A 26,149-nucleotide genomic window follows, 5' to 3' on the forward strand; every position below is an offset into this window, starting at 1 on the left:
CTGCTTATAAATTTTATCAAAAATACTAATCTGTGTTGGTTTGTGTCTTTTTAAAATGTTTTATATAACATAAAATTTAATGGCTTACCAGTTTGAAGTACAGTTCAGTGGTATGCAATGCATGCCCCTTGCTACGCACCAGTCACCCGGCCAGCCCCATCCCTTCATCGTGGAAAACGGAAACTCTAGGCCCTGGAAACAGGAACTCCCCATTGCCCCCCCCCCTCCTCCCAGCCCCTGGCAACCACCATTCCACTTTCCGTCTATGAGTTTAATTACTCTGCATACTGCGGGGTTTGGAATCAGGCAGTATCCCTCCTTTGGTGTCTGGCTTATCTCACTGAGCACAATGTCCTCAAGGTTCGTTCATTTTGCAGCATGTATGAGAATTTCTTCTTTTTGAAGGCTGAGTGATATTCCGTGATCTATAAACACCACATTTTGTTTATCACTTCTCCACCATTGGACGTTTGGGCTGCTTCTACTTCTTAGCTATTGGAATAATGCAGCTGAACATGGGTGTGCAAATGTCTCTTCAAGACCCTGATTCGGATTCTTTTGGGGGTAAATACCCAGCAGTGGTATGGCTGGGTCCTACGGGAACTCTACTTTTAATTTTTGAGGAACCACCAAACTGTTTTTCCAGCGGCAGCAGTACCATTTAACACTCCAACCAACAGCTGCATGGGGATTCCAAGGTCTCCATAGCCTCACCAACACTTACTATATTTTGTGTTGTTTTTTATCATAGCCATCTTAAGAACTCGGAGTTGGTGGTTCTGATTTGCATCTCCCCAACGATTAGTGCTGCTGAGCAGATTTTCCTGTGTTTACCGGCCATCTCTGTACCTTCTTTGCAGAGAAATGTTTATCAGAGTTCTTTGCCCATTTTAAAAATCAGGTTGGTTTTTTGGTTTTATTGCTGTTTTGTTACTGGAATTCTTCGTATATTCTGAATAACAACTCCTTGTCACATATATGCAAATATTTCCTCCCAATCTGTGGGCTGCCTTTTCACTCTGCTGCTGGCTGTGGACCTTTGATGCACCAGTTTTATTTTTTATTTTTTTGAAGATTTTTTATTTATTTATTTGAGAATGAGACAGCACAAGGAGGGGGAACAGCAGCAAAGAGAGGGAGAAGCAGGCTCCCCGCTGAACAGGGAGCCAGATGCGGGACTCAATCCCAGAACCCTGAGATCATGACCTGACCTGAAGGCAGAAGCTTAACTGGCTGAGCCACCCAGGCGCCCCAACGCACCAGTTTTAAATTCTGATATAATCTAACTTATGTTTCTCTTCTTGCCTGGGCTTTTAACATCACGTGCAAGAAATTATTATCAAATCCAATGTCATGAGACTTTTCCAGGTTTTCTTCTTACATTTAGGTCTTTGGTAGATTTTGAGTTAATCTTGTACACGGTATAAGGCAAGAACCTAATTTTTTTTTCTTTTGCATGTACATATACACTGTCGCCACTACTATTTATTTATTTATTAAAGATTTTACTTATTTATTTGACAGAGAGAGACACAGTGGGAGAGGGAACACAACCAGGGCAAGCAGCAGAGGGGGAAGCAGGCTTCCTTCGGAGTCCGATGCAGGGCTCGATCCCAGGACCCTGGGATCACAACCCAAGCCTCGGGCAGACGCTTAACAACCGAAACACCCAGGCGCCCCACTGACTACTACTTATTGAAAAGACTATCCTCTCCCCCACTGAATTGCCTTGGCACTCCTACCAAAAATCATTTGACCATATATCCAAGGGTTTATTTCTGGGCTCCCAGTTCTATTCCAACGGTCTATGTGCTGTTATTGTGACAGTACTACACCATTTTGACTACTGTAGTTTCGTAATAAGTTTTAAAGATCAAGAAGTGTGAGCTTTCCAACTTTGTTCTTTTTCAAAATTGTGCTGGCGATTTGGGGTCCGTCTCTTCACATAAAGATGATCTCTTTATCTCGGCAAACCTTCAGTTGGGATTTTGATAGGGATCGTACCGAATCTCTAAACTGCTGTGGGTAGTACTGACATCACAACAACATGAAGACTTCCAACCTAGGGACACAAGAGGACTTTCCACACGTTTGTGTCTTTTTCAGTTTCTTTCAGCAACATTGCATAGTAGCTCACGTACAAGACTTTCTCCTCCTCCACGGTTAAGTTTATTCCTAAGTGTCTTCATTTTTTTGCTGCTGCTGTAAGTGGAATTGTTCTTGCTTTGTGTATTTCAAAATTTGACAAGTGTATCACTAAGTACTTACAGTTTTACAACTTTCTTTTTTGCTATTCTTAGAATACACACACGCACACTGCAAGTGTGACGAGGAGGACGAGGAGGACACGCAGCACCTGCAGGACAGCTGTCCCCTCTGGAGAGGAAAAGGGCAGAATGGGATTGCAGAAAAAAGGGATTTAGCTGTAACTATGAATTTTTTTCTTTCATTAGAGACCTATAGAGAACATTTGTACATTTGCTGTACTTTCCCCATTTGAAAGAAACATCTTATAATTTAAATTTTTGTAATTAAAATCATTCTGAGGGCGCCTTGGTGGCTCAGTGGGTTAAGCCGCTGCCTTCAGCTCAGGTCATGATCTCAAGGTCCTGGGATCGAGCCCCGCATCGGGCTCCCTGCTGAGCAGAGAGCCTGCTTCCTCCTCTCTCTCTCTCTGCCTTTCTGCCTACTTGTGATCTCTCTCTGTCAAATAAATAAATAAAATCTTAAAAAAAAAAAATCATCCTGAAAATGTGGGATAGCCAAACCATTACTACAGGCATAAAACCTTACCAGTACTACTTCTGGGATCATTAACCTAGACAGTCACCTCTAGGACAATTCAACTTTTTCTTGATGGGGCAGTGGGTGTTCTAGAAAACCAACAGTCACAGCTCTTCCCCTGAGATTCCAAAAGCAGAGGTTCCACACGATTACAGACTTCATACCAATGAGCCTTTACTTCAGCTACACTATTCACCTTGACTCTTTTCGCTAAGACTGATGTCAAGGGAAGCTCAGTCCAACGTGCTTAGGAGAAAAGTACACACCGTCAGGAGTACTTGCTTCTTGTTAGGTTTGCTGCTTCTGAGTAGCAAAACCAATAAACAGGGGTAGTAGTTATTGATACTATATATCAAGGTGCATATTTTCCAGGGAAATTTTCAACAGAATATTTTTTTTAAACAGCCCTACTGTGCCCGCGGGCTAAAAAGTAAAACAAGAGGTAATTCTACAGCAAAGTCAAAGACACCACTTGAGCTCATGGTCTCTGGTTTTTCAACATGGACTAGGAAAGAAGCACAAAGAACAACAGCTCTGAGAAGTAATCCGAGCAGTTTTCTTACTAAGGCAAGGCACTGCTTAGAAAAACACTGTACTGGAGGATCAGATTAACAGTAACACTTCAGAGTGACTCAGTACAGAACTGAAAATTATGCTAAGTCTACATTTTTGAAAAGTTAACCTTCCCCAAGGAAAATGCTGCACTATAATATTTATGCTCTTTACTTCAGTATATGTAATTTGCTACTCAACCCGATGCACACTTAAATCTCTACTTATGAAGCCACTTTCTAAAATGATCATATAGAAAAGAGGAATGTAAAGAATCCCATAAGCCCGTCCCAAAACGCACTGTGAGATAATTGTTTAACGCCACTATAGTTTTCATTTCAAGACAGTGGACTGAAATACCTTTTAGGAACAAATGCTTTAGCAATTTTGGCTTATCAAATGAATCACAAAATTTAAAAACAACCAAGGAGATTACACGTAATTCCTGAGTCAATCTCATTTGGCTGTGACTGACGACCACATAAGAATGTCAGCTTCTCCAGTCTCGCTAGCACACAGTAGGTACATAGTAAGGCTATGCTGCATTAACGAATTCTCTGTAACTCTTAATGTGGGGTATTTTCTATCAGGAAAATGCCACCAGGGGGTGTCTGGCTGGCTGAATTTGGAAGAGCATGGGACTCTGCACCTGGGGGTGGGGAGGCTGAGTCCCACTTTGAGGGAAGAGTTTACATAAAAACAAACAAAACTGCCACCATATACCTCAGCCTCACCAGGTTTTATTTCTGTGAAATTATATTAATTTTCATATCCTGTTGAAATCTTTTGATTTTCCCATACAACAAAATAACGTTTCATCACAACGTAGCCACAAGAAGAGAAATGTAGATTAATAAAATATTCACTGTACTAACTACATAGCAGCTTCTGTGGGTTCATGCTGAAACCAAAAAACGACGCAAGTTAAGCTTTCACGGTATTTTTCTGGCAATCTCAAATCACAGTATTTAAACATATCATTCATACCACAGTATAAATACTAAATCTTAATGTAACGTTGTTCAGTACAGACCAGAATTAAACGAAAGCAGTTCTATCATGGATACCATCCAAGGGGTTTAAGTTCAAGTTCCTTTGAAATAAAAGGAATGTCACCACAAGGTAATTTAGCCTCAAGAATGTCTCACACAACATGATGTCTCAAAAAATGCTAGATAGGCTTCAGATTACTTGTTTTAAAAGAATGATTACCTACCACAGCTATCATATGTTTGGAATTATACTTAAAAATGCTCTTCTGTGTCACAAAAACAGAAGTATTACTTCTCAATAACAAAAGGAAAATGAATCAGGTGTCAGGAAGTGGTTTTAGAATGTGCCTAAATCTCAGAACGTATATTTGCTAATTAACGTGAGACAACAAAAACTGCCATTGGCATTCAGCTTCCTAAAGAAGATGAGACAAATACATAGCCATGTTACAGGTTCAAAAGATGATAGCCGCTAAACAGGTTAAAAAATTGCTTTAAATATTCATAGATAATTTCAAGACTGCCGAAAAAACAAAATAAAATAAAGAAATAAAACTCACAGAGAACGTTGGCCCACTGTTTGATGCTACGACAGTATGAACTTCATCATGCAATTTTACTGAGAGCTCCCAGTTAGCCTCTTGTGGTTTAATAATAGGCACTCTGAAGTAGGAAAAAAGAAAAAGAGTTAATCATTTTATAGTATTCTCCTAGTAAGCTGAGTTTCCTTTGACATTAAGTGTGCAGGGTGAAACAGCCAAAGACCGTAATTCAGAACATTATTTTAAAAGATTCTATGCTTGGAAAAAAACCTTTCAGGTTTGAACTGGAGTAACTGAAAACAAACAAAACACACGCAGACATTCTGAGGAGAAAAGCAATCATTCTGGGATAACTGTGGTCCCACCATCTACTCCAAGTACCATCATCTCTTCTTTGATTTTGTGTTGCTTAATTGTGACAGTCTTCAAAAATGAACTTTCTACAATATTAATTTCTTTTCAATATTTGGTTACTGTTCCAGATGGTTTTAAAAATTTACAATGTTATTTAATTTACAAAATTTACAACCTCGTTTTTCCAGGTTTATTGAGTTATACTCGTTACCCAAAAAACTGCATATAATTAACATACAATTTAGTGAGTTGGGACATAGTTATTCACTTGTGTTAACATCATTTTGTTTTGGTTTTTTTGTTTGTTTGGGTAAGAATACAACTTCAGTGATGCTAGTCTTAACACAAAGGTCATTCCTGCCAATGAGGCCACATTATGTGGTCCAGAAAAACTGGGTCAGACAGTCAGAGAGAAAACATTTTTAGAATATAAATATTTCCCACAATTTTTTAAAGTAACAAAATTTTAACGATTTTTGAATTAACCTAATTTAAATACTGAGTGTTTTCATTATTTATAGTTGTAAAATAGTTTTTCTGAAACACTAAATAGGTAGTATTCAGATTCAAGTCGTAACTCTGAAAAAATGTTGAGGTTATGTTTTAACACCCCCTCCCCCAAAGTCCAAAATGATTTTCTGTGTATTCTACTAAAAAAAAAATCAGTCACATAAACTATGATTATAATCAAATCATCTCTAGACACAATGTCTAACGGAGAAGGATGGGTAATTTAGGGGAACATTTGTATTCGGCCCACTGTTTATTTTCTGAAGACGAAGAAATGTTTTAAAACTCTAGAAATGGAAATTAGAGAAAAGTTTAAAAATGCATCAGTAAATCACCGCTAATACACAAGGCAGACACACGGAGGATTCCCTTCTGTCGGTTTAAAGAGGATGCGTTCAGAGTACAGAGCTTCTCACAGGAGGGTTTGGAAAGGACAACAGGGAAGAGTCCAGGAGGCGGAGGCAAAAGTGCGGCGAGGAGAGAGCAAAGTGTGGTGGGGCAGAGCGCTCCTCTAGGTCAACCCCACCCCTACTCTGGCACTCTCTTCCACCGGGCATCTGTCTATCTAAGTGGGTCTCCCCCACTGGCCTGAGAGCTCCTAAAAGACCAAGATCAGGCCTTATTTTTGCATCCCCAGGACCCAGTGCAGGCTGGGGAGAAAGGGTGGGGGGGTAGGGGTCCGCAGGGCAGAATATGAGGAGCACCTGTTATGGCCAAGCTCTGCCAGGGGAGCCCGGGTCACCCAAGTGGACAGAGTGCACTCCAGAGCAGCACGGACCCCAAGCTCCTGGCTTACTACCCGGATGTTCCTGAACTCTACTGACCACCTCACTAGCTTTCCCTCTGTTTACCTTCAGACGGGGAGAACACCCGACCTGTTCAGGGGTACATCACAACAGAAACAACCTGACAGCTAGTATTACTGGCCACACTGCTCTCTAAAATCTTTCCTATCAAAATAATTATGTAACTCTCCTGCTCCGGATTGTTCCATGCTTTTCTACTTCACATTGGGTTAAATCTTAACCAACCTACCTACCAATCAAGCTTCTTGTTTAATTAAGGTTCCACTCTTTGTATGTTTTATTTCGGATTATGCTGACTTGTGTATCTGATTGCTCCAAACCCTTAAAGTACTTCACAGATCAAGCCAAAACAAGCAAGAGAACTAACACAGCGGTCACACACTCAGGCTCCAGTGACTTGAGGCAGCAGATAAAGAACCCAGCCCTGACATTAATTAGTCTTGACCTTAAGCTAACCGTTGGCTCAGTCTCCTTATATATCAAACCAGACATACGACAGCATCTGCATCAGACTGATGTGCTGAGGACCACATTAAGCAGTGCACATAAATGGTAACTTCTATTACTTTGATTAGTTCCAACACTCATCGCCCCTCCCCCAGCCCCAGAACTGAAAGCCCTTCATGGTAACCCTGGATTCCTTCTGATCCACAAACTAACAGATTTTTCAGGGCCATCATCTCTCTCCTAAACTGGTCCCTAACTACAGGCACTGATCATAGTACAAACCTCAGTCATCTCCCCTCTGCTTAACCTATATTACATGCTTAGTATTTTTCACAACTCAGTGGCCTGGAGGAGGTAACTCTTGCCAGTAAACCTGGAGACTCTTTTTAGCTATGCAACAAGCCTCTGTTTCCCGCGGAGCTGGGGAGTTCATCCTAACATCCTGTTGGAAGCCAGACTGCATTTTCCCACAGAAAACAATCCCACAGATGGTGGCGAGGTAGAGTTGCCACCCTTCAGAACCTAACTATTTATTTTTCCATTGTCTTATTTTGATCCACATCTGTTTTATATATGTTCTAACCTATCAAGAGGGACCTTGTGCAAAGAGCATAGGCTCTTTTGAGTTGAAATCCTGAGGTTTCATCTCAGCCCCTTCTCTTACTAACAATGCAGCCGGGCCTCCCTGAGTCCTTTGGAACCGTAATGTCCACACCTGTGAAATACAGCTGGCGCAGCGCTGGGAAGGTGACAGAAAAACTATTACTTCTTCGGGGCACGCAGCTCCTGCAGCGGCACTTTTCAAACCATATCTTTTTAGGTGACGTGTTAGGAGGTTGTGGGAAAGAGGCAAAGCAGGCCCACGAGATACAAGAGAAAAATGGTCACCTTTGGACTCTCTTTAGAAGCTCACTCTCCCACAAACACAACTGGGTAAGATCCCTTCTGGCTCCACCTAAGTTTGGAAGTTGTTTTGTTTGGTTTTAAAATACAAAGGATGGGTTTGGCATGTCTATTCAGTATACAGGTCCGTAAGCTCCGGGCAGAAATAGACTACAATAAACTATGAATAAAGCTGGTCACACATGCCAACCTGAGAGGCCGTGTGCTCTACTTCTGCAAATCCCAGGCAACCACAGTAGTGACGATCACCCTGAATCACTGGTATCAATCCCACCAGCACAAACACGCTTCTAATGGTACCTGTTCTATTTTACAGCGATATCTTAAATTTTAGAGAAGAGTTAAGTTATCCATTAAATCCAAAGTAGTCTCCAAGATTTTTACAAACTCTCTGGGCAGGGAGAGAAAAAGTCCTGAAGTTTCATACAACTCATGAGTAACAGTACACAGAAAACAGCTTCTTTGCCGAACTACACGCCGAAAGAGGCTGCCATGTGATCACAAATTCCATCTGTGCAGCTTATAAGTTACTTGCAAAGCTGATTATCATTGAAGTTACGACTTCCAAAAACAAACGAAACCCTCAAAATCCAGGAAAAGGGAATTCACATAAACAGCAACTCACAAAGCAAGTCAAACAACAGCCCTTACCCAGACCTGTCCACTCGGATTACCATCAGCCAACCAGAAAGAGTATGTTCAATAAAACTACATTTTTCTGTATTTTATAGCAAAAACGGCCAGCTGATTATCACAAATGTTACTTACTGCTAAAACATTTAACTTACTAGAATATTTTACTCAAAAAAAAGTGTAAATGCTACTAACCCACCTACATTGCTACTACACATCAAGTTTTAGGGCAGATTTTATGTAAACATCACTCACAGCATCTTTGGTTATCAAGGATCATAAGCATCTCAAAATCGTATTAGGAGACACTCAGAAAAGCTGGTTTTTAATGGTGTCATTACCTATTTAAGAGTGAGATACTGAGTTAAAACAATGTTAGTGGTCAAAGAATCATTAAGCAATCCCTGATCATAACTTTAACAGTGGGTGGTCTGTAAAATGATCAAGAATAATAACGCTGCATTCCATGGCCACAGAGGTCAGCTTCTGCATACAAATCTTTGCAGGAAGAAAAAGGCCTTCAGAAAAGTGGGCCATTCATCTGAACCAAGTTCAGAGAATTGCCAGCACGGTGAAAAGCTACGTTATGCAAGCACATAGATGTATTCAGTGGGGGTAGATGGAAGCAGTTACATAGAGACTACAAAGGAGCCCTCCCATGGTTCATGAATAAGTCGAGGAAATGATCAGAAAAAAAAAGAGAGAGATGTTTAGACAGATGGCCCACTTAAAATGCCTGAGACGGGGCATAAGCAATTTTAATGAAACTTTAGATTCAGCATATGAATTGTTTATTTCCTCCAGGAGAGAAAAAAAAAATCTAAAGGCAAAAATTCAGCAATTTGCTGAAAAACTCACTTTTAGCAACTGGGATGGAAGAAGAATGTACAAATACAAGTTTTATTAGTTCGATAAATTCATATAAAATTTGTCACAGAGCCATCAGCTATCAAAATGAATATAAAAAGCATGGAATGAACAGATTAAAGGAATTTTAAACAGAGGTCTACTGCCAAAGCAAACAAAAATCTAAGCCGTATTATGTGAGAACTTACAACATTCCAACATTCAAGTTCATCACTGCAGAAGAAAGATAAAAGCAGCATTTTCAGAGAACCTCTTCAAAGCTAAAGTTGTCATAGTAGAGGAACAGAATCCTGCCTATATGCAATTTAAAATGTGTACATTCAAAGACAGGAGGCTGTGTAGAAGAGTGTATATCACAAAACACTGCCTAGAAAGCGTGACGGCATACCCCCGACTTTGATATCATTAGCATTACAAGTGACACCACCATACATGATACCTGGATCAGGAAATGAATACTAATATTACTTATAATCTTAGAGAATTTAATATTATGCATATCTTATTTCTTCTGCCACCAATAAAGGGTTCAGGTTCTCAATTTAAACGCTGGGCATGACTAGTCAAGAAAGGCGATGGAGTTTAACCACCACCCCTGCAAGCCCTGTGACTGGGCTGACCACAGACTCCACGTGACCTTCTAAGTTACTCAGCTTCCTTCGTGTCTTTCCTGATCAGTGAGGCCAAAGTGGTAAGAACACTTTATCCACATTTCATTAAATAAGATAAAACATGTAACACAGACTAGTGCATGGAAATGAACGCTAAGTCATTTATTACCATGAATCGTTATAACCGGATACCATGTCTGAAATCCTCTATTACTCCAACCTGTTATTTTTTTGAAATATATTAATACACAATTTATATACAGTGAAATTCAAAACTGTATGTTCATCATTATCCTTCCAGGAAATCTGCCCCTTTCCCCCAGTAGTTTCACTGCATATTATTAGACTAAAGTTTCATGTAAAGAGAACACCAAAACCAGGCACTCTTATGTGTGGCTTTTCTTCTCCTCATGGAATGTTTCTGAGGTTCATGAATATTGAACAGTTCATTCTTTTTTTATCGCTGAGTAGTACTCTGTCTCACAAGCATTCCAAAACTAGTTCGTCCTTCTGCTGATGCGCACGTGGGTTTCCAGCTTGGGGTTCTTAAGAACAAAACTGCTGTAATCATTCTTTGTATGAGCCTTTTTTGAAGACAGATGTCTTGATTCCTTGTGGGTAAAAACTCTTAGGAGTGGACATATGAGGGTAAACATATGTTTAATTTTACAAAAACTGCCATCCTGTGTTACAAGGTCTTAAAACATATTAGTACCATCCCCGGCAATGGAGCTTGCCACATAATCTTGCCGTTTCGTGTTGGTTTCTACTTCCAGCCAGGACAGTGGCTCAGAATATAGCTCATTACTGTTTAATGACCATTTCCATTACGACAAACAACACTGGGGACCTCAATATTTGTCTCTGGTCACTTGTATTAAAAAATTTGCCCATTTTTTATTAAGATATTGGTCTGATTTGTGGAAATTCCTTTTTAGAAAGCTTCTGTCAGATTTATGTGTTGTGAATACTTTCTCCCCCTCTATGGTTTATAAATGTTCTTAAAAATATCTTTACCTTCAGCAGTTTTTGTTGATTTCTTCTTTTTTAATTAATGGTCTTAATTTTTTTTTTAAGAGCAGTTGTAGGTTTTCCAGAAAATTGAGCAGGAAGTAGAGTTCCTATATCCACCCTCCCTCACCCCACCCTGGGTACAGGATCCATATTATTGACATTCTGCACTGTTATGGTACATTTCTTAAAACTGATGAGCCAACGTTGATCCGTTAGTATTTACTGCAGTTCACAGTTTACATTAGGACTCACTCTCTGGGCTATACGTTCTACAGGTATCAACAAATGTATAGTGACATGTCTCCACCATTAAGATGTCACATAGAGTAGTTTTATCTTATAAATTCCCTATGCTCTACCTACTTAACCCTTCCTCCATCCCCCGGATCACTGGCAGCCACTGATCTTTACTGTCTCCCACATTCTGCCTTTTCCAGAATGTTGTAGAGCCAGAATGGAATCTTCAGACTGGCCTCTCTCACTTAGCATTAGGCATTTACGGTTTCTCCAGGTCTTTCTGTGGCTTGATGGCTGACAGTTCTTCATTGCTGAATTAAAGTCCATTGCCTGGATGTTCCATGGTTTACTATTCACTTAATTGAAGTAGATGTCTTGGTTACTACTCAGTTTTGGCAATGATTAGTGAAGCTACTATAAACATTCACAGGCAGCTTTTGGTGCAGAAACATTTTCAATTCTTTTGGCTAAGTACTAAGGAGTACAACCACCCGATCATATGGTAAAAGGAAGTTTAGTTTTATAAAAAAACTGCTAAACTGTATTCCGAAACCGCTGTAGCATTTGCGTTCCCTTTAGCAATGAATGAGAGTTTCCGTGGTTCTCACAAGCATTTGGTATTGTCAGTGTTTAGGATTTTAGTCTAACAAACATCAATCTCTGCTGTTAATGGAAAATTTTAATAGTTGTAAAAACATATGAATTTTCCCTTTTATATTCAGTGCTTTTATATCCTTGCTAAGAACTGTTTTGACTATATCAAGGCCCAGAAAATATATTCATATTTTCCTTTAGAAGCTTTTTTATGTAGACCTGTGATTCATCATCTTCTTGTGTGATGGGAAAGAGGAAGAGGTAGGTTCATCTAGTTGTTTCAAGAAAATCTGTAGACCAAGTTCTGTAGCTTTGTCCATCAGTAAGACAATATTAGCTATTCTAGATACCTTGCCATTTCCATACAAATTTCAAATGCCACAGGCAGTTTCTTCTCCATCCTCCCCAAAGCAACCCTAACGGGATTATGTTTGGGCTTGCTCTGAATCTCTTCATTCATAGAGGGAGAGCTGACGTCTTAACAGTATTTTATCCTATGAAAATAATAGGTCTTATCTATTTTACATTTTTAATTTCTCTGGACCAAGTGTGGCAGTCTTGGATCTCTTCTGCTAGAATTATACCTATTTTTGTTTTAGTTTTCCTTGTGGTGTATCATAGATTCCTTCAGAGTTTTCTTAGGTAACCTCTTAAGATGTCTGGGAAAGCTTCCTTTCCCCAATCCTTAGGCCTCATTATTTTTCCAAGCCTTAGTACTCAGACAAGTGACCACCTAGAATTTAATTTGTTAAAGTATTTGCCTAAGTTGTTCATGCTGTATTAAATAAAACTGTTAGTAGTCATTTTTTCAGTGTTGCTAGTTTATCGGAACACAATTTATATTTGACTTCTTATCGTGCAACCCCGCTAAATTTATTCCAGTAACTTTCACAGATTCCTTAGGGGTTTCTATGTAAACACAATTCCTCTGTGAAGAGGAATGACTTTACTTCTCCGTTTCTGATCTCCATGACTTTTTTTTTATTTCCTATCATACTGGCCAGGATCTCTAGTATCATCATGGTGAATAAAAGTAAAAAATCCAACTCTGTCCTGTTTCCAACATAAGGAGATAACGCAGTATTTTTCAGATTTTTTCCCCCATTTTGTGTCTTCTCTTTCTTCTGTATGTCTAAATAGGTATTAGTTAGGCTTCCTAATCCTATCAACTTAGGTCACAGAGACTTGCAAAATAAGTACTTTTTCTCTTCAGCCTGTGGAGTCTCTCTTCTAAGTTTACCAACTCTTCCTTCTGTCAACGCCAACAGCTTTCAGCCTTGCCTACAAGTTTTCCATTGCAGAGATAGTACCATTTTAGATCTAGAATTTCTAGCTGGTTATTTGTTAGTTCCCAGATCTATGCTTATATGCCCTATCAACTCCCTCATTTTGATCTTTAATATCTGACAATAATTTTAATTACTCTGCTAAAGTCCTATCTGTGATGCACATCTTAGTGGTCTCACAGTTGGTTTCTACTGAATGATTTTTCACTTGACCATTGGCCAACTTTCATGCTTGAACTGTATGTCCAGTGAATTGTTTTTTGGATCCCAGACTGTGGAAATGTTGTAGACACTGTATTTTTCTGTTATCTTCTCCTGGGAAGTACAGATTCTCATTACAGTAGGCAGTTAAATGACCAGCTGATCACTCTGAAGTCATGGAGACTCCGCTTCGTGCTCTGCTAGGATGTCTATTTTGTTTTGCTCTCAGGGAATTAAAAGTCCAAATTCAGAAGTCACTAAAAGCAGAAACATAGTTTCCCCTAAGACACGGTCCCTCTGGGGTTTTCATGGAAAACTCAAGGCATTTACAAGCCCCTCAAATTTGGTGAGGCTCAAACTCCAAACATTACCATCTCCTTGGTGGGCAGCAAGTGAAATTTCAGCTCAGTTCATTCTGCATTCCAGCAGGATTCACATGCTAGGATTCTTGAAGTTTTTATGCACAATTCAGGAGTCAGCCATCCATTGGAAGGGAAGCAAAATTCAGATACGGAACTCCTCACTCTGTTGCTCTCGTTTTGCATGATATCCCTGCTCCATTTTCAGCAGTTCTTACAATTCTGAGCATCATTCTTCCAGAGTCAAGTCAGTAAGACTGTGGTTAACTCCTGAGTTCTGGCCATGCTCGGATACACACGTTCAACGGTGACCACCTCAGGAGAGGCGCCATGCACAGGTCGAGCTCCAGTGTGGCTCCCTTCTACACAGGCTCCAAGTCCGTCCGAATTCTGACTGGTTTCAGTTGTTATCCAGAGCCTTCAAATAGCCATAGATCTCCAGAGCGTGTAACTGCTATCGGGAGGAAGGTCAGTTAGAAATAAGCCATACCACCATTACAGAAACTGGAACCTCTCCAGGCTGATTAGGTTTATATTAACTTTATATCACTGATCTCCAAAGGCAGAGGAGGAAATAAGGAATGGAAGAATACTGGGTCACATATTCATACCATTTCCACCATCAGGTAGTGGCCCAGGAACACCTGACATCTACACTTTTAAAATTTATTCATGTAACTAAATGAGAGCAGTCATATAAACACTTAATGAGAATTAATAATTTTTTTAAGATCTTATTTATTAATTTGACAGAGATCATAAGTAGGCCCAGGCAGACAGAGAGAGAGGAGGAAGCAGGCCCCCTGCGGAGCAAAAAGCCCGATATGGGGCTCAATCCCAGGACCCTGGGATCATGACTTGAGCCGAAGGCAGAGGCTTTAACCCACTGAGCCACCCAAGCGCCCCGAGAAGAAATAATCTTAAAAGAAGACTCCATCCTGTTAGAAGATACATCATCTCATTTTAATTCCTAAAATTAAAACTTATTTTATGCTAATAGGAAAACAAGTTCTTGGATACAAAATACAGTAAGTTTTTAAAATATTAAGCAGCTTTACTGACATAAAATTCACACACCATAAATTTAACCCTTCCAAACTTCATAATTCAACAGTGCTTAGTATATCCAGAGCTGTGCACCTATCACCCCAGGCAACTTTAAAACATGATCCATGTTCCCCTCCCCCAACGTCCATCCCTACACCACTACTAATGTACCTTCTACTTCTATAGCTTTGCTTATTCTAGATATTTCATATAAGTGCAATCAGAGAATCTACAGTCTGTTACAATGCCTTCGTTCAGCATAATGTTTTCAAATTTCATCTACGCTGTAGGAAGTGTCAATATGTTATTTTTTGTCACTGAAAAATATTCCATTCTATAAAGACACCCCATTCTACTTAGGGTTGTTTCTGTTCACTCATTATGAAGAATGTGAGTATGAATATTTATATACAACATTTGTGTGGTCATAGGATTTCATTTCCCATGGGTATAACCCTGGAAGAAGAGCTGGGTCAGGGAGCAGTGTCATATATTTTGAGAAATTGCCAAATTATTTCTGGCTTTGCATCAATTAATCAAATTCCTACCAGCAATGTACGAGGGTTCTGATTCCTCCCCGTCCTCACCAACACTTCGATATTATCCATCTTTCTTACCACACTCACCCTCGTAGGCGTAAAGCAGTAGCTAACTGTGGTTTGGATTTACATTTTCCTGAGGACAATAATGCTGAGCCTGTTTTCATGGGTTTATGGGTAATTTGTGTATCGTCTTTGGAAAAATTTCTATTCATATCCTTTGCCCTTTCTTAAATTGGACTCTTTTTATTATTGAGTTGTAAGAGTTCTTTACATATTCTAGACAAAAGTCTCCTCACAACAAATACATGATTTCCAAGTTTTTTCAAGTATTTTCTCCTATTCTGTTAGTTGTTTTTTCACTTTCTTAATGGTGCCCTTTAAAGCACCTTATGGGGCACCTGGGTGGCTCAGTGGGTTAAGCCGCTGCCTTCGGCTCAGGTCGTGATCTCAGGGTCCTGGGATGGAGTCCCACGCGGGCTCTCTGCTCAGCAGGGAGCCTGCTTCCCTTTCTCTCTCTCTCTGCCTACTTGTGATTTCTCTCTGTCAAATAAATAAATAAAATCTTTAAAAAAAAAAAAATAAAGCACCTTATGTTTTTTTCCCTTTCGTTTCTTGTGCGTCTGACATCTTACATAAGAAATCATCATCTAACCGAAAGTTAACAAAGCTCTTACAACTGTGATTTTTTTTTTCTTTTTAGGTTCATTTTTGTGTGTGGTGTAGGGAGGGGACCAACTTTGATCTTTTGCATGAAGATACCCAGTTGCCCCAGCAGCATTCAAGAGTATATGTAAATACTCTAAGCTGTCTTCATTGACAGTTGAAATCATCTGACCATAGTTTAACTGTTTGGATCTTCCATTCTGTTCCATTGATCAACACATCTATCCTTATGCCAGTACAACACCGTCTTGATCACCACAGCTTTGTAACAAAGTTCGTGATCAGGAAGAAGTTCCCTGGTTTTGTTCTTTTCCAAGACTATTTTGGCTATGCTGAGTCCCTTGCACTCTCACACAAATGCTGTAATCAGATGACCATTTCTGCAAAACATACAGCTGAGATTGTGAGAGGGACTGCACAAAATCTGTGCATCGTGTTGCAGAGTATTACCCTCTTAGGTCTTCTGATCCCTGAATGTGGGAAGCTTATTCATTTTAGTTGTCTTTAATTTCTATCAACAATTGTTCCCTGGTTTTCAGCACACAAGTCTTTTACTTCTATTTTAAAAATTTAAGCTTAAGTATTATATTTTCTTTGGTGCTATCGTAAATAAAATTGTTTTGTCAATTGCTTTTTCAGTCTGTACACTGGTACCGTATAAAAATAAAACTGATATTTACGTATCATTCCTGTATCTTGCTACCTTGCAAAAGTCATTAGTTCTAATAGATTTTTGTGCATTCCTGAGGTTCTCTCCTATCAACCACCTAAGAGTCGCACTATAAGAAGCAACCACCTTTCTTCTTTCTCTCCGCCATCTGCTCGTCAGCTGCAAAGCAGCAACCAGGCGTGAAAGCAACTCCATCCATGTTGGCCAGGCTGGGGTCCAGATGGGCAACACCTGCTGGGAGTTCTATTGCCAAAAACACAGTGTTCAGCCCAATGGCCAGATGCCAAGTGACAAGACCACTGGGGGAGGAGAACACCTTCTTCAGGGAGAAGGGTGCTAGCAAGCGTGCACCCAGAGTTGTTTCTGTAGCCCTGGAAACCAGTCAATGATGAAGTTTGCCCCGGCACCCACCTCCAGCTCCTCTACCCTGACCTGCTCACCACAGGCATGGAAGACACTGCCACTAACTATGCCAGAGGGCACTACACCACTGGCGAGATCATCACTGACCTTGTCTTAGACCAAATTCAGAAACGGGCTGGCCAGTGTGCAGGTCTTCAAGGCTTCCTGCATTTCCACAGCTTTGGAGGGGGATCTGGTTCCGGTTCATCTGCCTTCTGATGAAACATCTCTCAGTCGATGTTGGCAGTAAGTCCCGGCTGGAGCTCTCCGTTTACCCAGACGTGCCACCCAAGCCCCCACCCCTGCCTCCGCCTGTTCCCACAACTGTAGTGGAGCCCCACAGCACCATCCTCACTCCCCACACCACCCCGGAGCACTCCGACCGTACCTTCATGGTAGACAACGAGCCCATCTCTGACATGTCAGTACTGGATGTCCAAGCTACCCTCACCTCAACATGTTACCAGGCCCAACTATCCCCCATCGCTGCATCCCTCACAGCTGAAGCCCTGAATGCTGATCGAACAGAATTCCAGAGCAGCCTGGGGCCCCATCCGCGCATCCAATTCCCTCTAGTTACCTGTGTCCCTGTCACCTTTGCTCAGCAAGCCTACCATGAACAACTTTCTGTAGCAGAGATCACCAATACACGCTTGAGCCAGCCAGCCAGTCAGCCAGCAAAATGTGACCCTCGCCATGGTAAAGACATGGCTTACTGCCTATTGTACTGCAGCGACATGGTTCCCAAAGATGTCACTGCTGCCCTTGCCACCATCAAGACCAAGTGTACATCCAATGTATGGATTAATACACTGGCTTCAAAGTGGGCATTAATCACCAGCCTCCCAATGTGGCACCTGGTGGAGACCTGGCCAAAGTCCAGCGAGCTGTGTGCACGATGAGGAACACCACAGCCGTCGCTGAGGCCTGGGCTCGCCTGGACCACAAGTCTGACCTGATGTATGCCTCGTGTGCCTCTGCTCACCAGTATGTGGGGGAGGGCATGAAGGAAGGAGCATTTTGGGGGGCCCGTGAGGACACGGCTGCCCTTGAGAAGGATTATGAGGAGGTTGGTGTGGCTTCTGTTGAAGGAGAGCATGAAAGAGGAGAGGAATATTCAAGTTAAAAATGGCACAAAGGTGCTGCTTTAACAGGGAAGTTTATTCTATCCTGAACATTGAGAAGTTGGGCTCTGATCAGTTAACATGTATGTAGCCATGTCTATTTTCACATACAGTTACTGACCTATGCTATAAAACACAATGCTTGCTACAGCATGCTACAGCAAGCTGTCCATTGCTCTGATGGGTTTAAATAAACTATTCCCTGTTTTAATTGGGGGACAGGAGAGAGATCTTTTTGTAAATTCCTTAAGACTTCCTACATACAAGATCGTGTCATTTGGAAATAGTTTTGCTTCTTCCCCATCTTAACCCTTTTTATCTTTCTTGCCAAAGTGGCCTAGGAACTCCAATACAATGCTGAAAAAATTTAACATCCTTGTCTTATCCCTCATCTTAGGGAGAAAAGAGTCAGTCATATCCATTAAATATAATGCCAGCTGTAGGTTTTTCAGAAATGGCCTTTGTCAGGATGAGGAAGTTCCCTTCTATTCCTAATCATTTCAGTGGTTTTTATCAAGAAAGGCTGTTGGATTTTGTCAAATTTTTTTCTGCATTTGAGATAATCCTGTGATTTCTGTCCTTTATTAATATGGTTTATTACATTGATTGATTTTGGGATGTTAAACCAACTATGTATTCCTAAGACAAAGCTCACCTGGCTACAGTGGATAATCATTTTATGTATCCCCGGCTTCCATTTGTTTGTTTTTGGTGGAGGACTATTGCATTAACATTTATGAGGGATTTTGGTCTCTAGTTTCCTTTTCGCAGAACATCTTTATTTGATTTTAGTGTGGTAATATTGCTCTCATAGAATGAGTTGCAAATTTTTCCCGTTTCTATTTTTGGGTAAGTTTGTAAGGAATTGGCATGAACTCTCTTCTAACTACCTCAATGAATTCACTAGTGAAGACTTCTAGTCCCAGGCTCTTCTTTCTGGGAAGTTTTGGGATGACTGATTCAGTCTCTTTCACGTCTATGCAGATTATCTATTTCCTCTTGATTCCATGTCTACAGCTTCCATCTTTCCAGAAATTTCTTCATTTTATAAGTTATCTCATTTGTTGGCATACAACTGTTCAAGTTATTAGCTTATAATCTTTTTAATTTCTATAAGGTCCATATGCATACCTACTCTTTCATTACCAGTTTGAACTGGTAATGAACGTTTTCTCTTGGGCGGTCTACCTAAAGGTTTCCATTTCTGTTGATCTGCCCCAGAACCAAATTCTGTTTTCACTAATTTCCTTTATTGTTTTTCTATTCTCTACTTCATTTATTTTCATTTGAATTTTTAATATTTCCTTCTCTCTGCTTGCTCTGGGTTTAGTCTGCTCTTTTCCTATTTTCCTGTAATAGCAGACGAAGTGATTGGTGTCTTTCTTCTTTCTTAAAATATGCTTATAGCTCTGAGTTTCCTCCCAAACACTACTTTCAATGGATCCCAAAGATTTTGATTACTATGCTTTTGTTCTCATTCGTTCCAAAATATAATCTAATTTCTCTTGTAATTTCTCCTTTAACCCATTGATTACTTAGGTTAATTTCCACATATTTCTGAATTGCCTAAAAGTTGGATATTCTGCTGCTACTGCATGGATTGATTTATAATGTACTGGATCTATTTGGTTTGTGTTTTTCAAATATTCCACTTCCTTGTTATCTTGTCCAATTGTTCTATATTCATTACTGAAAATGAGGTACAACAGTCTACAACTGTGTTACTGTACATAAGTTAGTTCACCACTTTTATAGCTTTCTGATGGACACGTGTGTCATTATAAATTCTCCCTCTTTGTCTCCAATAACGATTTTTGTCTTAAAACTGTTTTGTCTGGGGCACATGGGTAGCTCAGTCAGTTGCATGTCTGCCTTTGGCTCAGGTCATGATCCCAGGGTTCTGGAATCAAGCCAGACAACAGGCGCCCCACTCAGTGGACAGCGGGTGGGGGCACTGCTTCTTCCTCTTCTCCCCCTGCTGTGCTCTGGCAAATGAATAAATAAAATCTTTTAAAAATTATTTTGTCATCGGGCGCCTTCCTCTGCCTTCAGCTCAGGTCATGATCTCAGGGTCCTGGGATCAAGCCTCACATCAGGCTTTCTGCTCAGCAGGGAGCCTGCTTCCCCCTCTCCCTCTGCCTTCTGCTCTGCCTACTTATGATCTCTGTCTGTCAAATAAATAGGTGAAATCTTTAAAAAAAATTATTTTGGTCTGATATTAGCATTAGTAGTAACAAAATTAGTATTGTAAATATGTCTGATAACCCTATTCTCTTATTTTCAACCTATTGATTAAATCTTTGTATCTAAAGTCTATTCTAGAAAGCATTCAGTTTGATCTTGTTTTTTTATCTGGCCATTTTCAACAACATGGATGGCACTAGAGGGTATAATGCTAAGTGAAGTCAGAGAAAGACAAACACCATATGATTTCAGTCATATGTGGAATTTAAGAAACAAAACATCATAATGAGCAAAGGGAAAAACAGAGACAAACCAATGAAAGACTCTTAACTATTGTTGGTTTACCAGGAGGGAGGGAGTGGGGAAATGGGGAGTAAAGAGTACACTTACCATGATGGAAACTAAATAAATGGATTTAAAACTTAAAAAATAATAATAAAGTACGTCTATTGTAGAAAGCATATAATGTGATCTTGTTTTTTAATCCATTCTGCCAATATCTGCCCTTGATTGACATGCTTAATCCATTTACATTTAATCCCACTCAAGTGGGATTTGTATCACTCATTTTGATTTTTGCTCTTATATCATCTGTTTTCTGTTCTTCGATTCCTCCATTACTGCTTTCTTTTGTTTAAATAGGTATTTTTCTAGTGTACCCTTTAAATTCCCTTGATGTTTCATTTACTACCTAAAAAAACAAAAACAAAAACAAAAAAAGATTCATTTGACACTGAGAAAGAGAGCACAAGCAGGAGGAATGGAAGAGGGAGAAGCAGGCTCCCCACTGAGCAGGAAGCCCAATGTGGGGTTCAATCCTAGGACCCTGGGGATCGTGACCTAAGCTGAAGGCAGACACTTACCCAGGCGCCCCTCATCTACTAGTTTTGAAAGCTATTTTCTTAGTGGTTACACTAGGGATTACAATTAGTACCTTCCTTAATTTAAACACAGTTTGGACTAATGTTAACTCAACTGCAGTATCATACAGGAAATCTGTTCCAATATATCTTGTTTCCTCTACCCTCATCTGTCCTATTGCCATACAAGTTTCATTTGTATATATTGTACCCTATCAACTTAGAATTATAACTACTCCATTATGCAGTTATCTTTTAAATCAGAAGAAAAAAGATGTACAAAGTAAAAATACATTTCCACAGTCTTTTGTGTTTCCTGATGTAGTAATTTTTAACCACTTTACTACTTCATGTGTATTTTAGTTTCTGTTTAGTGTTCTTTCATTTCACCCTGAAGAACTCCATTTCTTATTTCTTGTTGAGCAGGTCTTATTGAGGAGGTCTGCTAGCAACAGATTCCTCTTGGGTGTTGTTTACCTGGGTGTTATTTACCTGGGAATGTCCCTCATTTTTATACGATAGTTTTGCTGGATATAAAATGCTTTGGTGGCGTTCTGTTTTTTTGTTTTTGTTTTTCTTCAGCACTTTATATATACCATCCTATTCTCTTTAGGACTCCATGGTTTCTTATGAGATGTTAGATGAGATGTTAACTCCTAATCCTATTGTGAATGTCCCTTTCACAGCATAAGTCTTTTCTTCTCTTGCTGCTTTTAAGCTTCTGTTTGGTTTATGACAATTCGACCAATGATGTGTATAGACAGAGATCTTTTTGAGCTTCTCCCAGTTTACCAAGCTTCTTGAATATATAAATTAATGTTTTTCATGAAATTTGTAATGTGTTTATTCTTTCTGTAAGTAAGTTCTACATCCAAATTGGAGCTCAAACTCATGACCCTGAGATCAAGGGTCACATGCTCTACCTACTGAGCCAGCCAGGTACCCCTGGCTATGATTTCTTTAAATATTCTTTCCACCCCTTTATCGTTTTTCTCCAGGCCTTCTGGGACTCCGTATGCATGCTGGTACATGTCATGGTGTCCCATGAGTCTCTGAAGCTCTACTCTTCTTCCATCTATTCTTCACACTAGATAATCTCACTTAACATTTTCAAAATTTCTGATGGTTTCTTTTGCCAGCTTAAATCTATTGTTGAGTCCTCTCTGGTGTACTTTTTTTCTTGTAGACACTGTACTTTCATCTCTTGAATTTCTATCAATATTTTCTATTTAGTGAGACATGGCTGTTATTCTGTTCTTTAATTCTTTGTATCTCGTTTCCTTTGGTCCTCTCAATATATTTTTAACAGGTTATTTTAGGTTATTGCATAATAAAGCACAACATTTGGGCTCCCTCCTCCATAGTTTCTATTGATTTTTTAACCTATAAAAGGAACAAACTCCCAAATTTCTTTGCATGTCTTATGACATTTTATTGAAAACTAGACACTGACATAATGTGGCTAACCTGAAAATGAGATTCCTCTCCCTCACCAGGACAAGCTGCACTTCTCCTCTAGCAGTCTTCAGAACTGACAACTTTCTGTTTAGTGTCTGCCTATCCCCTTCCATTTTAAGCTTCCTAAAGGGCAGGAATTGTTATTACTCCAAGCCCAAGCAACTTATTACAAGGAGTGTTATTTGTTACTTTTGGAATAATCTATTAACTCTAATTCTCAAGACAAAAAGTTATTATCGTTAAAATATATATTCAAGAATTTGTTTTACCAAAAGAAAGTGACCTTTGTGAGGGAGGTCAGGACACTGATCATTTAGACCAATGTTACCTAGATTCAGAGCCATTCATTACACATGAGCACTCAAGGTATGAAATCAGTCTGACACACGGTGAGAGGTCAAAAATTCCAAAGAGTTCTGAATCATAATTTTTTTTAAATGGGCGTCTTAATTCCATGTTTCCCTTAGAGATTAATGTAAGAACTTTAGTGATTATATAAGTGAACATTAGGATACTTAGAGAGCTACTATGGTAATTTTTTTTTTAATTAACAGTGCTTTCAAACAACATGGATTACTAATCTCTGTTTTCTGACACACTTCTTTGTATTCCTTGGAATATTCCAAATTTCATAAAATTTACTCAGAGAACAAATTTCACAGAAACTGTTATTTCGAACAAAGATGGAAAGTAGTGTATTAGTTCAAAGAATCAAGATCTAAACATTCATTTTCATCTCTAATAACCTATCATTATTAGATTATTTCCTTTAAAGAAAAGGAAGTACAGGCACACCTCATTTTATTGTGCTCTGCTTTATTACACTTCACAGATACTGCACTTAAAAAAAAAAAAAGTTGAAGGTTTGTCACAACCCTGCTTCAAGCAAGTCTATCAACACCACTTTCCCATTTGCTTGTTTTGTGTCTCTTTCACATTTTGGTAATAATTACAATATTTCAAACTTTTTCCTTATTAGATCTGAAACAGTTATCTGTGGTCAGTGATGATACAGCTCACTGAAAGCTCATACAATGGTGAGCATTTATTTGGCAAAGTAATTTAAAGTATGGTGTGTAAATAGTTTCTTTAGACACAATGCTTTGCACAACTGACTACAGTATAGTGTAAACATAACTTTTATATGTGCTGGGAAACCAAAAACTTTGACTGGCTTTACTGTGAGATATACATTATTGTGGTCTTCTAGAACCAAACTCACAGTATCTCTGAAGTGTGCCTGTAATATGTCAATGTATAAATGGCTGGTGATCAATATAATGCCAAAATCAATCTCCTAGAACTCTTAATCTCATTCTGGTGGATCCCCCTCATCCATCATCAAATACACAGATCATTATAGTATATATACCTAAGCACGCACACGCACATGCGTGAGTGTGCGAGCGCGTACACGCATACACACACACACACACACACACAGAAAAGAGCATTATACTGAAAAATTGTCTTATCTTCAAAAGATGTATTTTTCTATTTGCACCAATTCCACTGCCCTTTTAAACTTCTCTGACAAATCTAAACCCCCTTTAAATCTTCTTTTGGAACAAGGCTAAACACAAATATACACTAATATTCCTCCATTACCTACAGAAAATTGCCTTACACAGATCGAATAACTTTGATTTCTACTAATCATCTTTGAATTATGTAAATTAATCATCTGACATTTTACTATGAATGTAGTGATGGTGTTGACTTAGTTTCAATTCAAAAATCAAGGATTTTATTATCCTACAAAACATATCTGGAGTTCAAAGTATTTAAGGGGGGTTAAACAAAATGCAAACATTTAATGCAACATTAAGCATGTGAAATAAAAACTTGATTGCCTAAAGAAAGCATGCTAGGCTGTTACCCTGGTGACAGGTTAAAAAAGGGATTGTGAGCTGAATAGCTGTATGATATGAAATTAAAATGTTTCACATTGAACAATCCAAAATGAATTGGGAAAGGTTAGAGTAGAGGAGAGAGAAATCAATTCTCCAATGGCAGTGGTGAATGGAAACGAAGTCTGAATAGGATTTGCCAGTGGGGTGCAACAGCTGCCAAATATCCTGCAGCCAGAGAATTACAATAACCCTGATGAAGTGTGCGAGAGCTTCTGGAATCATTGCAGGGAACAGAGAAATTCTCCCGCAATAATGAGGCGATTCTGTCTTCCGTTCAGCTGTTATAGTGGAATCAAAGGAAAAATATTTTTAAATGTAATATTTAGCAAAAAAATGCATGAATAAGACATCTTAGCCACTTAGTATTATGTGCTCCACCTCACATAGATGTCCAAATCATCCAGGACGTACTCATGTTAAGTAACTAAAAAGAGCATAACAGAGGCAGATAGTAAAAGGTAAGCAAGCTTAAAGGCTAATGACTGAATTAACATTTTCTCCTTTTGTTGCTTTTGGGAGACTGATTAGCTCAAATGAAAGCGGGTCCCTTCCAAAAGCATACTATCACTGTGTGTGTGTGCGCGCATACATGCAAAGTACTGCTGGTTTAATTACACAGTCAGTTAGGAGGACTCCATGGCCATGGAAGCAGCTTACCTGAGGGGATATATGAAACAAGTATGTATAAAGTTGTCCTTTATTGTCAGAGATAGTATAAGTGTGTTAACAGTCTGCTGTGTCCTTTTCCACAGAGACATTTAAGTAAAGGAACCAACCACTACTGTACAGCAATATTGCTTCTCCCTGGCAACTATTTTCACAGGGCTGTTTATTCTGCTTCTTTCCCCAGCTATCTTTCAATGCTTGTGGTATTTTAAAACCTCAAACCTTGATTATCTAACTGAAAACTTAATAATAGGTGAGTTAATTATAAAGCCACAACCCAGAAAGGAAGGAAGAGAAAAAAAAAAAAAAGATAATTGCATGTGTTAGGTAAAAATCACTACAAAATTCTCTATTTTATCAGGAAGCCAGAGAAGGAAAGAAAATACGAGTATGAGTCGGTGAACATACCTTTCCATTACACTACTCTGGTGAACAGTGAAACCCAGGGCAGGCTCTGCAGCCCCGTTCATGCCCCTGAAACATTCTCCAGGGGATCAGCTCCCAGGGGTAGGGAAACACTGACTCCACACGCCCAGAATAATCTCCCCAAAATCGGACATAACATGTTTTAAAACCTGTCAGACTAAAGTCTTTTCATCAGTGTTATCATTGGCCACAGTGAAGGAATTCCTTTTCCTGAGTCTTTCACCTCTGCTGAAATCTCAAGAGAGGTACTAGAAGCTTGAAGTAGAAACCAGAGAGTCAAAGGGTCTTGTCTGACCTCATGTAATTCACTTAGATCAGTGCTGGCAAGGGGTAGGGGGATGTCGGGAGTCATTCAATCCAGCACCGCCACTTCTCAGAGGAGGAAACTGGAGTCAAGAGTTGAAGCATTTGTATGGAGATTTGTGCCACCTGTAAACTGGGGAGCGGGGCTGGGACCAGAATCCTGAGTCCGGCCGCCTCATTCAGTGCTGGTTCCGCTGCA

The 26,149-nt window shown here is 39.6% G+C and overlaps 1 protein-coding gene and 1 pseudogene across 2 annotated transcripts in view; one reads left to right on the top strand and one right to left on the bottom strand.

Moving 5' to 3' along the window:
• The window catches only part of PCCA (propionyl-CoA carboxylase subunit alpha), a 414,664-nt gene that overhangs the window by 141,776 nt on the left and 246,739 nt on the right, over positions 1–26,149 (bottom strand). For both annotated transcript variants that reach the window (XM_059143714.1, XM_059143713.1), the window contains one exon: positions 4,889–4,991. In XM_059143714.1, the coding sequence (XP_058999697.1) occupies positions 4,889–4,991 (103 nt within the window). The remainder of the gene's footprint in view (positions 1–4,888; positions 4,992–26,149) is intronic.
• LOC131813791 (tubulin alpha-1B chain-like) lies at positions 16,811–18,142 on the top strand (annotated as a pseudogene).

The sequence above is a fragment of the Mustela lutreola genome, chromosome 13 (genome assembly GCF_030435805.1).
Source record: "Mustela lutreola isolate mMusLut2 chromosome 13, mMusLut2.pri, whole genome shotgun sequence".
Taxonomy (NCBI): Eukaryota; Metazoa; Chordata; class Mammalia; order Carnivora; family Mustelidae; genus Mustela; species Mustela lutreola.